Raw genomic sequence first — 15,974 nt, forward strand, 5'->3', positions numbered from 1 at the left:
ACCAAGTTACTTAAAGGACCGCATTCACCCATATCAGCCTGTTTGCTCTTTCAGATCAGAAAGAGAGGCCCTTCTCATTTGCTCACCCAATAGGGATGTACGAAACTCACTTACCTTTTTGCGGAATCTTTCGCAGTGGGGGAGGAGGCGCTCCGTCCCTCCCCCCGGAATCCTCGATGGCCAGCTCCGCTCTGCAGCCAGGGCTGTCCACAGCCGGATTTCCATCCGCGGATGGGCCACCATTTAGTAGCGGCCACCATTTGCGTCCAGCCAGGCAGCCGTGATAAGCTACATAAGAATGTACATAGCCTATCACGGCTAACCCCCCCCCCAAAAAAAAACACAGCATATGCAAATGGCAGTGGCTACGGCGTAGGGATGTCAGAGAATTCCGCCACGGATCTCGGGGAGGCCGAATGCCAGCGCATTCGGCCCTCCAAAATCGGTGGCGGAACGGTCTGCCCCCCGCCCCCCCCCCAGGACGAGACTTACCTGGGGCGGATCTTCCTGGCGGCGGCGGCGGCTCTGGCGGCGGCTACAGCAGCGGTTCGGCGGCGGCTGCGGCGGCCGGTCTTCCGACCGGCTGCCACCGCCGCCATTTCCAGTTAAAAAAAACAAACATGATAGACTACGTAAAGATTTACGTAGCCTATCGCGGCTACGTTTAAAAAAAAAAAACGTGATAGGCTACGTAAATGTTTACGTAGCCTATCACGGCTGACTTAAAAAAACAACAACAACAACGCATGTACGCAAATGGTGGCGGCCATGGCCGCCGTCATTTGCGTTCCTTATTTTGGCATGTCTTAGTCTACGTCAAGATTTACGTAGACTAAGACGGCGAAAATAAGGGGAACGCAAATAGCGTAGCGTCTGTAGCCCTTATTTTCACCGTCTTAGTCTACGTAAATCTTGACGTAGACTAAGACGTGCCAAAATAAGGAACGCAAATGGTGGCGGCCGTGGCCGCCGCCATTTGCGTACACGCGTTTTGTTTTGTTTTTTTAAGTCAGCTGTGATAGGCTATGTAAACATTTACGTAGCCTATCACGGCTGACTGCAGGGATGCAAACAGCAGCGGCTACGGCCGCCGCCATTTGCGTCCCTACTAGCCAGCGGCCAGATGTCCAGCTGCTGGCGGAGCTGGCCGGCGGCTCCACAGAATCCCTGCGGAGCACAGCCGGCCAGCCAGGATTCCGGGGGAGAGGAGGAACGGAGCGTCTACGCTATTTGTGTTCCCCTTATTTTTGCCGTCTTAGTCTACATAAATGTTTATGTAGACTAAGACGTGCCAAAATAAGGAACGCAAATGCCGGAGGCCATGGCCGCCACCATTTGCGTATGTGCGTTTTTGTTTTTTGTTTTTTAAGTCAGCCGTGATAGGCTACGTAAACATTTACGTAGCCTATCACGTTTTTGGGGTTTTTTTTAACCTGGAAATGGCGGCGGCAGCCAGTTGGAAGACCGGCCGCCGCAGCCGCCGCTGCCGCCGCACCGCCGCCGCCGCTGCCAGGAAGATCTGCCCAAGGTAAGTCCCGTCCCGGGGGGGCGGGGGGGGCCGTTTCGCCACCGATTTCAGGGGGCCAAATGCGCTGGCATTCGGCCTCCCCGAGATCCATGGTGGAACTTTCGTACATCCCTATTGAACACATCTTCCTTTACCTTGGCCTTCTCTTGATATGATTGCTGTTGTTGCTGTTATTGACATTTTGTTGTTGTTTTATTGTTGGCTTTTGTTGTTTTTACTGATATTTTATTGTTTTTATCACTTTTAATATTTTAACTGTTATGTATTTTACTGCTGTAAGGGTGAAATACACAAAAACAGTTAAAATATTAAAAGCAATAAAAACATAAACACATGGATGTTTGTCTTTACTTAGGCTGCAATCCTCCATCCACTTACTTGGGATGAAAGCCCTTTGAATGCAATGAAATTTGAATAAACATATATACAATTGCATGGTTAAGGATGCTCTCTTAGGGTTATCCCTGTCCAGATAGGGGGGCATAGATGGGCCACCAACCAAAGTTGGTAGAAGGCACTCCAAGCCACTGAAGCCACCTGAGCCTCAAGTGACAAAGATGGCTTAAGAAGGACCCCCAAGCTACAGACCTGCTCCTTCAGAGGGAGTGCAACCCCATCCAGAACAGGTTGAGCACTCTCCATCCAGTCAGAAGAACCACCCACGAACAGCATCTCAGTCTTGTCTGGATCAAGTTTCAGTTTATTAGCCCTCATCCAGTCCATTGTTGCAGCCAGGCACCGATTTAGTGCATCCACAGCCTCACCTGAAGAAGATGAAAAGGAGAAATAGAGCTGAGTGTCATCAGCGTACTAATGACAATGCACTCCAAAACTCCAGATAACTCAACAGTTTCATGTAGGTGTTAAATAGCATGGGGGAGAAAGCTGACCCCTGTGGAACCCCATACTGGAAAATCCACGGGGCTGAGTACTGTTCCCCAAGCACCACCTTCTGGAGCTGACCATCCAAGTAGGAGCAAAACCACTGCAATGTAGGTCCTCCCACTCCCAGCTCAGACAATCGTCCCAGAAGGATACCATAATATCGAAAGCCACCGAGAGATCAAGGAGAATCAACAAGGTCACAGTCCCCCATCTCTCTCCCAACATAGGTAATCATACAGGGAGTCCAAGGCTGTTTCCATGCCAAAACCTGGCCTTAACACTAACTGAAATAGATCTAGATAATCAATCAGTCTCATCCAAGGGTATCTGGAGATGGTTGGCAACCACCCACTCAAGAACCTTGCCCAGGAAAGGAACGTTTGCCAGTGGCCTAAAATTATTAAGATTTTCCAGGTCCAGGGAAGGTTTCTTCAGGAGTGGTCTTAGCACTGCCTCTCTGAGGTGGCCTGGGACCACTCCCTCTCACAAGGAGGCATTAATCACCTCCCTGGCCCAGCCAGCTGTTCCTTCCCTGGCAGTTTTTGTAAGCCAATAGGAGAAAGGATCCAGTACGGAAGTGGTTGCATGAACCTGTCCAAGAACCTTGTCAACATCACCCACCTACTTGGGAGAAAGCCCTTTGAATGCAGTGGGACTTTGAGTAGACATATATAGGATTGCATGATCAAGGAGGCTCCCTTAGAGTCAAATTTGAGGAATGTAGGCTTCTTATGAAATGTTTCTAAACAAATTAAAACTACAAGAAGCTGACCAAGCACAGGAAGTATTAGGAAAAATTCCTAGCTATGAGAGCAGCTTGGCAGTGGAATGAGGTGCATAGGGAGGCTGGATGGATGAATCTGTCCATTTCGGTTTCTTGTAGTTTCTCCTATTTCTAGCCTTATTGTTGGATCATCCTGTTGGATCATCCATTAAAAAATGTTTTAAGCTCATATAAAATTTGTATGCATTTTTGTTTGCAGTTTTGCCTAGCATACATATTTTTGCTACCAACTTTCTTAATATAATGCCTTTTTGTGCACAATTTTTTGACTGGAGAGCTCTGTTCCAATTTGGAGAAGTGTGAATTTCAAAGAATACCTGAGTTTTGGTTGCCTGGACTACTCATTCACTGGTGCCAGCCTTACCCTTATCCTATATTTCAAGTTTTCCCAGTAGATGACTATCCAACCTTTCCTTCAAAACCTTCCCACAAAGGAGATACTACAACTATGGATGGGAGAGAAATTACTTAAGTTCTTGTTTTAACTTACCTAATTTTACACTTCGAACCACTATGTCAAAACCTTCTGGATGAGGGATGCTGGACAAGCCAAAGAAGACATTTCACTTTCCACACTCACTTTGATCTGTCCAAATACTCTGGGCTTCACCTTCCCTCTCAGCCACCTAGTAGAGAGGGAGACAAGGGCATATATTCTGGACTCAGGTGGAGAGTGTGCTGTAGTGGTGCTGGGGACAATAAGATGAATCCAGACTTAATCATGCTTAAAGTACTACCATTGACACCAATAAGACTTAAGTTAGTCACCACTACCTGATGTTCCATGGTTTCACTGGGTCTATTCCACACAGTGCTAAGTCTGGATCCAATGGAAATGTTTTTATATTAGGGATGACTGGGAGTTTTTATATGAGGGATGATTGAGAGAAAACAGTAGCCTGCTGAAACCAGTGGTTCAACATTCATTTATTTATTTATTTATTTATTTATTTTATTAAATGTATTAATTGCCCATCTGGCTGGTCATCCAGCCACTCTGGGCGATGTACAACAAAACAGTTAAAACAATAAAATTCTACATTAAAAACATCATAAAAAATACCCTAACCCACCCCGAATGCCTGCCTGAACAACCACATTTTTAATGCGTGGCAGAAGCTCATTAAAGCTCATTAAAGAGGGGGCATGGCGGAGTTCCCTAGGGAGGGAGATCCACAGAGTGTACAATTTTTGTAATCTACAGCAGCACACAAATGTAGTATTTTCTGGGCACTGATATATTGCAATTAAATTTTTATATGTATATTTGTGACATAATCCGCCTTTTGAAATTCAAGAATAAGTCAACCCACCCCACCCAAATTTTCAAGGGGAGCAGAGAAAAGATACAAAAGGCATTGGCATGCAATATCTGAAGCACAGCTTCTTGAATATTGTGACCTTAGAATCAGTACAAGTAAAGAACGCCAATTTCACCAACTTCCATTGATGAGAAATCTGACTAATGAGAAATCTGATTGTCTCCTGTTTCCCCTGAAACCTGCATATTCTTTAGTTAGAATATAATTGGGCAATCCTTTCCTATTTTACAGGTCCGCAGCCTGCTGTGTTTTTGCAACATCCTGTTCTTGGAGATGCTTCCCACTGGATTTCAAATCAGCCCAACAACAGCTTGGGTTTCCTGTTAGCAGATGCTGGCTTTGATGTTTGGCTTGGGAACAGCAGAGGGAACACCTGGTCTTCAAAGCACAAGACACTGGACCCAAAAACGAATGAATTCTGGGAATTTAGGTAACAAAATGCAGAAATGATAACACTGGGTGGGAAACTGATAATTTAATTTAATTGCTGAGTTATGAAATTCATCTATTAATATGTGTGCATGTTCAAAACATTTAGAGAGCAATCCTACGGCCTCTAGACATTGTACGATGGGCCACAGGATACTGGGGATTCCCCCCTCTGACCTCAGAAGGGAGAGTCAGAGATCCAACCCTGCTTCCCCACCCCCTCACAGCCAGTGTGGAAAGAACCACCACACCAGCTTGCCTCTGAGGTCAGAAAAGCAACCTTAGAGAGAGGGGAAAGCAGGCATTTCAGTGGGTGGGAGGGGAGCAGAACGGCAGGATATGAGCTATCCTGAGGACTCTCAGCCTCCTTCCTTCCACTTCCGAAGTGCCATTGCTAGACAAGCAAGAAAGACCATCTAGCGAAAAATTCATGGCGGAAGGACAGGGAAACGAAGATTGCCTCTGCCAGTCCTCCCACCCTGCATCAGGTTATCGGAAGCCTCCAAGTTTGGGGGCTTCCGGTCATTGAGGGTGCAATCAATAGGATTGCACACTTATAGGTTTGAAACATTTTAACGTGAAGTCAGGCCTTTTCTGTGGCAGCAGAATTCACTCCCAAGAGAGATTAGGCTAGCTCCATCCCTGAATACCTTTAGGCACATGGCAGAGAGAAAGGGAGAGGGAGAGGGAGAGAGAAAGGTGGGGAGTGATGGCATTTCTCTCTGGGCTGTGCTACAACAGAGTTCAATCCTTCCCACCGTGCCACCCAAAGAGAGGTGGTGTTGTGGAGATTGCAACTGCTCTGGCAAGAAGGTGGACACAGAAAGAGCTGGTTTCATAATTATTGAATGTGCTAAACTAAAATCAAGTCACTTCGTTATATTATTGTAACAAACAGCGCTTAGGTGTAGAGACCATAGATCACTTGCAGCGCTGCATCTGTGTTTATATGCAATGTCAGCCACACACAAGCCAAACGAGACAGAACACTGGCGTTCCTTCACGTGATAGGCTACGTAAAGATTTACATAGCCTATCACGTCAAAGAGCAGGGACGCAAAAGGCGTATTTGGCTATGCTGGATGCCATTTGCATCTGTAGTTAGTCAGTCCAGCCAGCGATATGGCAATGGCGGCCATATTACTGGAGCTTCGGAGCCGGCCGGTGAGAATTCCAGGGGGGAGGAACGGACTGCCTCCCCCCGCGGCGGACCCCCGCGGATGGCAAAGTAAGGGATTCGCACATCCCTAGGTATAATAGAGTGTTCATGAATACTTGTTCTAGGATTCCAGCAGACACACAAAGGGCTTACATAGGCAGGAATTGCGGCGGAAAGCAATAGGGCTGTACTATTGCAGGAGTGCAGAACTCGTAGGCTGAGGGCGAGGGCAACTTCACTCACCCCGCATTCCTTCCTAATACAAAATCACTTAATCTGTTGCTGAGGAAGTGGTACTCAGACTACTTCCAAGTTCCCTTCACCCCATAATGCACCACTCTGATAGCACTGCTCCTAAGAAAGACCGATAACAGGCCGAGTCTCCCAAACTAAACTTCTATCCAAGAAAGGATGAGAGGAAGCAGATGCACAGAGCAAGATGGGAGCCCCGCTGTTCCCTCCCTTTTCCTTCTGCACCACACACAGAGCGAGAGATGGGAAATAGGTGCCTAGATTCCAACCTGCCTGGGAGTCCATGACTGCATCCGCCTGTTACATTGTAATTCTCTAGTTTGAACATAACCATTGCAACCAAAGTCAAAACATCTCAAATTAGGGATGTCAGAGAAATCCGCTGCGGATTCAAATCTGCAGGAATCCGCAGCGGATTGGGACCATTTACCTCCACTCCAGGAGGACTGGAGGTGGAACGGCACTGGGCTGCTTCCTTCCAGCCAGAGCCATTCACCTCTTCCCTGCTGATCGCCAAGTCTTTAAAAAAAAAAAGGCCTCCTCTCTGCTGATCGCCATGTCTTTAAAAATAATAATAATGGCGATCGGCAGGATGTGCCCATAGACTTAGACGCAAATAGAGCCATGAATCTTGCATATAAGCCTATGGACACATAGACTTAGACACAAGATTCATGGCTCTGATTGTGTCTAAGTCTATGGGCACATCCTGCCGATCGCCATTATTATTATTTTTAAAGACATGGCGATCAGCAGAGAGGAGGCAAACGGATCTGGCCGGCAGGAGGGAACACAAGCGGCCCCCAAGCCGGTTCTCCCGCCCCCCAGAATCCTCATGGAGTGGAGCCACTTCAGAGGATCCCAGGGGGAGAGGAACGGATCACACACATCCCCACGGATTCCCCACCGGAACGGATGGTGGGGAATCCGTACACCCCTATCTCAAATTATTTCATCATGAGCCGGTGTGAGTTTTCTGTGCATATATTTTTTTTTCTGCAATTTGTGCTAATACTTGCTTCTTTTTTATACATTTTTATACATTGTTAACTCTGATGCATCGTAATCATGCTTTATACCTCATTCTGTTTATATATCCAGTTTTCATGAGATGGGATACTACGACATTCCAGCAGTCCTACACTTCATCCTGGATAAAACTGGGCAGCAACAGTTATATTATACAGGCCATTCCGAAGGCTCAGCAATTGGTACGTTACAGTACGCAGGGTGCTTTCACAAGAGCATCGCAATTAGGGATGTCAGAGAATTCCGCCACGGACTGAAATGGGATCAGATTCCCTTCAGTCCGTGCCAGGGAATCCTCTGAGGAACGGCACCATGAGGTCCTTTAAAAAAAAAAAAAATGAATTGTGCTCACCGCCTTGTTTGTGGGTGTTCTTTTTCAATTGAAATCCTCTGTCTCTGTTTGCTTTCAGCCAAAACTCTTCCTCCTCCTAGGGGCTTACCAAAACATGGCTGTCCTACATGTGCCTGAGTGATGCACTCTTTGCTTAAAGCAATGCTGTTTTAAAGAAAGAAAAAACCTTTTAAAATGACCATGCTGGTCTGGAGCCCTGCATGAGGTATTATTCTCCCTGCTAAGCTTTATATTTGCACATCCAGCGTTGTTGTTGACGTTGTGAGGCTAAAATGGAGAGGAGAACCAACTCTGCACATGCTCAGGAAATGGACAAAATGAGGAATAAACATACCAGGGAATATGAAGAACTGTATTCTTCCATTGTGTGTATGTGTGTATGTGTGTGTGGGGAGATTCCCTCTCAATCCAGCTGTTTCCCTGGTAAGTTTATTCCTCATTTTGTCCATTCCCTGAGCATGGGCAGAGTGTGCTTTTTATTCAAACAAAGAGAAGCTTGCTAATCTTTCCCTTCATGCTGCATTTGTACAAGTGTGACTGCTTCAGAAAGAACTTTCCATTATACTGTCTCTTTTTCAAGAGTTTCATAACAGAAGTGTGATGTAGGGATTAGAGGCCAGCTCAAAGCCACCCAGTGAGATAACTAACAGGTTTGATAATGAGCTGAATGTGGAAATACAAAGCTGAGCTGGGTGCAAGTGGGGTGCTGACATGTGTAGGAGTAAGTCGCATTGAACTCAGTAAAACTTACTTCTGAGTAGACATGCACAGAGTTGGTTCTCCTCTCCATTTTAGACTCAGAACATCAACAACAATGCTGAATGTGGAAATATAAAGCTTAGCAGGGAGAATAATCCCCTGGATCACTGCCTTGTTGTGGCAAAGGAGCTTGCATAACTCAGTGAAGCCATAAGCTATGCCGTGCAGGGCCACCCAACCTGAGGAAAGAAGGGAAGCAAAAAGCAAGGGAGAAAGGGGAAAATATACCCAACTGAATGCAGATTTCCAGAGAATAGCAAGGAGAGACAAGAAGGCCTTCTTAAATGAACAATGAAGAGAAATCGAAGAAAACAACAGAATGGGAAAGACTAGAGAACTCTTCAAGAAAATCGGAGATCTCAAGGGAACGTTTTGTGCAAAGACGGGCATGATAAAGGACAAAAAAGGCAGGGACCTAACAGAAGCAGATGAGATTAAGAAGAGGAGGAAAGAATACACAGAAGAGCTATACAGGAAAGATCTTAATGTCCCTGATAGCCATGATAGTGTGCTCACTGAACTTGAGCTGGACGTCCTAGAGAGTGAAGTCAAGTGGACCTTAGGAAGCATTGCTAACAACAAAGATAGTGGAGATGACAGTATTCCAGCTGAGCTATTTAAGATCCTAAAAGATGATGCTGTTAAAGTGCTGCACTCAATATGCCAACAAATTTGGAACACTCAACAGTGGCCACAAGACTGGCAAAGGCCAGTTTACATTTCAATTCCAAAAAAGGGCAACGCCAAAGAGTATTCAAACTACCGTAAAATTGCGCTCATTTCTAAGGATGTACGAATCCCTTACTTGGCTCCGCGCAGGAGCATCCGCGGTGAGGGGGAGGCGCTCCATCCCTCCCCCTGGAATCCTCAACAGGGGGGAGGTGCTCCGTCCCTCCCCCCGGTAATCTTCCCAGCCGGCTCTGCTCTGCAGCCAAGCCGAGGAGCCGCTGGCTGGCTCCGGCCGCCCGCAGCTGGACATCCGGCCACTGGGCAGCCCTGCAGGGACGCAAATGGTGGCTGTCGTAGCCACCACCATTTGCGTCCCTGTATTGAGCTGTGATAGGCTATGTAAATGTTTACATAGCCTATCACGGCAGGGGGGAAAACCCCAGCGTACGCAAATGGCCGTAGCCACCGCCATTTGCGTATGCTGGAGTTTCCCGCCCCCCGCCATGGTAGGCTACATAAGCATTTACGTAGCCTATCACGGCCTCCACAGGGACGCAAATGGCGTCCCTGCGTTAGCCATGATAGGCTACGTAAGTATTTACGTAGCCTATCATGGCTATTGAGAGGAGGAAGTGAATGGCAGCCGCAGGACAGCCGCCATTCGCAAAGCAGCGCGGATAGGAGTAGGTAAGTACTCTGTTTCACGCACATTTGTGGGGTGGGGGCAGCGGGGACTTCGTCCCGTGCGCCTTTCGTGGGGTGGGGGGTGGGGTGGGGGCTTCGTTCCACGACGGATTTCAGGGGGCCGAATGCACTGGCATTCGGCCACACCGAGATCCGTCGCGGAATTCTCTGACATCCCTAACACAATTCACATGCCAGCAAGGTTATGCCTAAAATCTTACAAGCTAGGCTTCAGCAGTATGTGAACTGAGAACTACCAGAAGTACAAGCTGGGTTTCAAAGAGGCAGAGGAACTAGAGATCAAATTGCCAACCTTTGCTGGATCATGGAGAAAGCAAGAGAATTCCAGAAAAATGTCTATTTTTGCTTCATTGACTACGCTAAAGCCTTTGATTGTGTGGATCATAACAAATCTGGCAAATTCTTAAAGAGATGGGAGTACCAGACCACCTTACCTGTCTCCTGAGAAACCTGTACAAGGGCTAAGAAGCAACAGTAAGAACCAGACATGGAACAACCGATTGGTTCAAAATTGGGAAAAGAGTACGACAAGGCTGCATATTGTCGCCCTGCTTCTTTAACTTATATCATGAGAAACGCCGGGTTGGATGAATCACAGGTCAGAATTAAGATTGCTAGGAGAATTATCAACAACCTCAGATATGCAGACGATGCCACCCTAATGGCAGAAAGCGAAGAAGGTCTAAAGAGCCTCTTGTTGAGGGTGAAAGTGGAGAGTGCAAAAGCTGGTTTGAAACTCAACATTAAAAAAACGAAGATCATGGCATCTGGCCCCATCACTTCCTGGTATATAGAAGGGGAAGAAATGGAAGCAGTGACAGATTTTATTTTCTTGGGCTCCAAGATTACCGCAGACAGTGACTGTAGCCATGAAATTAAAAGACGCTTGCTCCTTGGGAGGAAAGCTATGGCAAACCTAGACAGCATAGTAAGAAGCAGAGACATCACCTTGCCGACAAAGGTCCGTATAATCAAAACTATGGTTTTCCCAGTAGTAATGTACGGATGTGAGAGCTGGACTATAAGGAAGCCGAAGAATTGATGCTTTCAAACTGTGGTGCTGGAGAAGACTCTTACGAGTCCCCTGGACTGCAAGGAGGTCAAATCAGTTAATCCTAAAGGAAATCAACCCTGACTGCTCATTGGAAGGACAGAGACTGAAGCTGAAGCTCAAATATTTTGGCCCCTAATGCGAAGAGAAAACTCCCTGGAAAAGACCCTGATGCTGGGAAAGATTGAAGTCAAAAGGAGAAGGGGACAGCAGAGGATGAGATGGCTAGATAGCATCACTGATGCAATGAATATGAACTTGAGCACACTTCGGGAGACAGGAAGGCGTGGCGTGCTATAGTCCATGGGGTCACAAAGAGTCGGACACGTCTTAATGACCGAACAACAACAAGGGAGAATAATACCTCATGCAGGGCTCCAGATCGGCATGGTCATTTTAAAAGGTTTTTTCTTTCTTTAAAATAGCGTTGCTTTAAACAAAGAGTGCATCACTCAGGCATTCCCTTCTTTTGGGAAGCCCCTAGGAGGAGGAAGTGTTTTGGCTGAATGTAATTGCTGCACGTCTCAGGGCAGGGGAAAAAATACATAAATATCTATGAAAAATAGCCTTTCTTACGGAAGTCATGCAGACTCACGGAGATGGCTGGGCACCAGAATTACGGTTGTCAGTACGGATTTATCTTCATAATTTTCGCAGCAGAAAAAAAATAGGAGAATTCTGTAGGGATGTACGAAAGTTCCGCCATGGATCTCGGGCTGGCATTCGGCCCCCCGAAATGGGTGGCGGAACGGCCCGCCACCCCCCCGCCACCCCCCTGGGATGGGATTTACCTTGGGGGGATCTTCCTGGCGGCGGCGGCTGCTTCAGCGGCGGTGGCAGCAGTTCGGCGGCGGCCAGTCTTCCGACCAGCTGCCGCCGCCGCCATTTCCAGGTTAAAAAAAAACGTGATAGGCTACATAAATATTTACATAGCCTATCATGGCTAGATTTTTTTTAAAAAAAGTGATAGGCTACGTAAATCTTTACGTACCCTATTACGGCTGACTTTAAAAAAAAAAACAACGCGCTATCTATAGTAGATGCTACGCTATTTGCGTTCCCCTTATTTTTCCGTCTTAGTCTACGTAAATGTTCACATAGACTAAGACATGCCAAAATAAGGAACGCAAATGGCAGCGGCCATGGCCACTGCCATTTGCGTACGCGCATTGTTGTTGTTGTTTTAAATCAGCCGTGATAGGCTATGTAAACATTTATGTAGCCTATCATGGCTGACTGCAGGGACGCAAACAGCGGCAGCTACGGCCGCCGCCATTTGCGTCCCTGCTAGCCAGCGGCCGGCCGGCAGCTCCACAGAATTGCTGCGGAGCACAGCCGGCTGGCCAGGATTCTGGGGGGGGGAGGAACGGAGCGCCTCCCCCCCCAGCGAGGATTCCGGGGGGAGGGACGGAACGCCTCTCCCCCCATCATCAGCATAATCCCCGAAAGGTAAGTGATTTTCGTACATCCCTAGAATTCTGGGGGTTTGTTAAGGATGGAACAGAGCACTAGCTGTAGACTGTGGAAACTTGGATTCCTGCATTGAGCAGAGGGTTGGACTTGATGGCCTTGTAGACCCCTTCCAACCCTATTCTATTCTATGATTCTATGATGATGGCCATTGGGCTGGATGTGCCTGATCTCGTCTGATCTCAGAAGCTAAGCAGGGTCAGCCCTGGTTAGTACTTGAATGGGAGACTGCCTGGGAATCAGGCTTCCTGCATTGAGCAGGGGGTTGGACTTGATGGCCTTGTAGGCCCCTTCCAACCCTATTCTATTCTATGATTCTATAAGTCAAGCGGCACTGAAGTTACACAATTCGTACATCCTTAATCGCAATGGGATGGGGAAATGTTGTTTCAAAAATGCGTTGGGGAAATTCAGGTCTCACAAGAAGCAAACCCGTTGGAAACAAAAAAACATTTCATCACAATGCAGCTGTCACCCTCTCCCAGGCTAATCAATTGTGGATGAGTGCAGTGTGGAATCTGGTAGCACATCCAGCCGTGGCAAGTATTTTATAGTGGCCAAGTCAGAAACAGTGATGAACAAGTCACCTTTGCACTCTCTCCATAGCTGTAGCTGTTCTGAAGTGTACTTTTAGGAAGATAGGAATGTTATGCAGCGTTAGACCATTGGTCCATCTGGCTCGGTACTATCTACACTGCCTAGCAGGGCAGGCAGGGGCCTTTATCATCCCCATCAGGAGATGTCAGGGACTGAGCCTTGGACTGAGCTACAGCCCTTCCCTGTGGCAGGGGTGGGCAACATTTGCAGCCTTGCCGCCCCATCACCAACATTGGATGGCTTGGTGGCAGCAAAGCATTAGTGGTTTGCCATTGGATCTTGGCAGAAAACTGCTATGGTCCTTAAAAGAGACAAGGCCCTGTAGTGGTGGTAGGAGCATGGTTTTACAGTGACCCTTTGTTCTTATTCAATAAGGACTATGCATTCAAGCTTTGGAATAATGAGAAGGAGATGGAGGAGAATAGAGCAGCAAAGCGAACTAAGGCATTTCCTTTCATCCCATCCCTACCATACGATAAGGCCCTCCCATTTTCAGCAAGGTTACTACCATCCCTTTATATATAATATAATTCCATTGGCACTGACGGTTAGCAGGAATATACCATTAAAGGGAAGATACATCTTTATCACCTGGAAAGGCTTTGAGGACAGTGCCTCACTGAAGAAATGGGGCTATTTCTTTGCTGACTTAGCACATCTTTTATTTCCTCAGGTTTCATAGCATTCTCTACTTGGCCAAAACTGGCAGGAAAAGTCAAAGTGTTTTTTGCACTGGGGCCCGTAACAACAGTAACATTTGCTAGGAGCCCCTGGCTAAAACTGGCACCACTCCCTCCATGGATATTTCGTGTAAGTCTTTCTGTGTTCTCCGTTACCATTGAATGATGCATATCCAATCATATGTCTTTTATTTATTCATTCATTCGTTCATTCGATCATTTAAACATTGGCCCCACTTTTATTCTGTAGCAAACTCAACAACTCCTATCATACACTTAACAAAAAGCACAGTGAAGTAAGTCCCACTTAATCAGGCTTGTAGTCATGATGGGTCATGCTGGGTCTTCGACCTGGTACTGTTTTTGCAGATGGATCCCAGCCAGCTCCCTACCATTTGCCCAGCAGCGAGCCAGTGAGGGAGCGTGCACACTGGACGTTGGTCCTGCTTTCATTCTTCCTGCTTGGCTGGGCCTCCCAAGAGAGAAAGAGAAGGAGGGCATGAAGACGGGAGGTGGTGCTGCTGCTTCCTGGCAAGGTGATTGAGTGGGTGGTGGCGGTGCAGTTGAAGGCACACTTGGAAGAAACTGATTATCTAGACCCATTTCAGTCGGGCTTCAGGCTTTATTTTATTTATTTATTTATTTATTTCTATACCGCCCAATAGCCGAAGCTCTCTGCTTCCTGCTGCAAGGGTTGGAGCAGCAGCCTCGGCCAGCCAGGTCTCCGTAATACATGCCAGCTCTGCACCCTCATCCAGAATCATGTCATGGATGAGGGAGGTTTTCTGGGTAAGAGACCTGGCATTGCAGAGCAGCAAACAAAGGCCAGAAGATGGGGTCACGCCTCCCCCAGCCATCCTTTGGCTCTGGACAGGCCCGGAGCAGGGGACAGATATTACACATCTCTCCCTTGTTCCCCTTACCTGGCATGGCCTGCCCCTAGCACTCCGCCAGCGCCTGCCGCCCAGCCTCGGTATGTTCTGGCCCCCAACACTCCCCCACTGCCTTCATCAGGTGGACACATGCCCCCTCGCTCCCACCTATCAGGCAGGCTACCCACCCCTAAAAACACAACAAAATCCCCCAGAAAAACAAACAAACAATTAAAAATCCCCTTAAAAATACTGCCAGGCCGGAGTCCACAGGGAAGGCCTGGTGGTGGTGGTGGTGGTGGTGGTGGTGGTGGTGGCGGCGGCGGCGGCGGCGGCGGCGGCAGCAGCAGCAGCAGCAGCAGCAGCAGCAGCAGCAGCAGCAGCAGCAGGCACGCCTCTTCCCCAGTGGTGGTGGTAGCCTCTCCTGCAGGCCCTGGCTCTCCCAGGCCACCTCAGCCAGCCAGCTTATGTAGCCCCTCCAGGGAGGGGCAGGTGGAGCAGCACAGCTGGCTGGGTACCTGGGGGCCTGGTCCTGCAGGGACTGGCGGTCTGCCAGGCAGAAGTCTACAGGGAAGGCCTGGTGGTGGTAGTGGCGGCGGCTGTGGCAGGCCCAGCAGCAACAGGCACGCCTCTTCCCCGGTGGTGGTGGTGGTGGCCTCTCCTGTAGGCCCTGGCCCTGCAGGCCCTGACTATTGTGAAGGGATGCTTCACTTCTGAATTTGCCACTACAGGACTATACTTAATTGAATGGGACTTATTCCTATATATATTTGTAGTCTAAGGCTGCAATCATGTGTATGCTTTCCACAGAGTAAGTCCCACTGAAATAAGTGGGGTTTATTCCAAGTTAGGATGCACAGGATTGTGTGGTAGTAATAATAATAATTATAATGCTTAACACTTGTATAACACTTCCATGCATTCAAAGTGCTTCATATGCATTCTCTAACTGTAAGCTCTAACTGTAACCCTTACAAAACCCAGTAAGATAAATCAGTATTACTGTCTCCCATATTGCAGCTGGGGGGGGGGGGGGCATTGTCAGGGAGTGAGTGACTTGCCTAACACCACCTAGTGGGTGCCTGAATTCAAACTAGGAACTTCTTGATTCATAACCCAATCTCTTAGACTGCAGTACTATACTCACTTACATGAAAGTAACTCCCACTGAATCCAGTGGTGCTTTCTATGGAGTAGAGATGTATAGGATTGCAGGATTAGCCTCTGCATAGCCATAAGAGAGTAACAACTTTTCATAATTAAATTCAGCTAATTTAGCTGAAAAGAGAGGGCATAGAGCAGGGTGCTACATTTTGTTATAATTTTCAAAGGGTGTTCCATTAGAGAAGGACAGAGCAGGACACGCACAGCAGAGGGCAGTGCTAGGTTGATATTTGATTTGTTTCAGTGTGAAAACTCATTACAAGTATC

The 15,974-nt window shown here is 47.6% G+C and overlaps 1 protein-coding gene across 1 annotated transcript in view; it reads left to right on the forward strand.

The window, feature by feature from the left end:
• LOC146350802 (lipase member M-like) overlaps positions 1–15,974 on the forward strand; it is a 42,801-nt gene that overhangs the window by 14,955 nt on the left and 11,872 nt on the right. The window contains exons 4-6 of the mRNA XM_084841914.1: positions 4,751–4,949; positions 7,461–7,570; positions 13,665–13,801. Coding sequence (XP_084698040.1) covers positions 4,751–4,949; positions 7,461–7,570; positions 13,665–13,801 — 446 coding nt within the window. The remainder of the gene's footprint in view (positions 1–4,750; positions 4,950–7,460; positions 7,571–13,664; positions 13,802–15,974) is intronic.

Source organism: Heloderma suspectum, chromosome 3 (genome assembly GCF_057233095.1).
Source record: "Heloderma suspectum isolate Gila_16-S chromosome 3, 16-S_ref, whole genome shotgun sequence".
In the NCBI taxonomy this organism is placed as follows: domain Eukaryota; kingdom Metazoa; phylum Chordata; class Lepidosauria; order Squamata; family Helodermatidae; genus Heloderma; species Heloderma suspectum.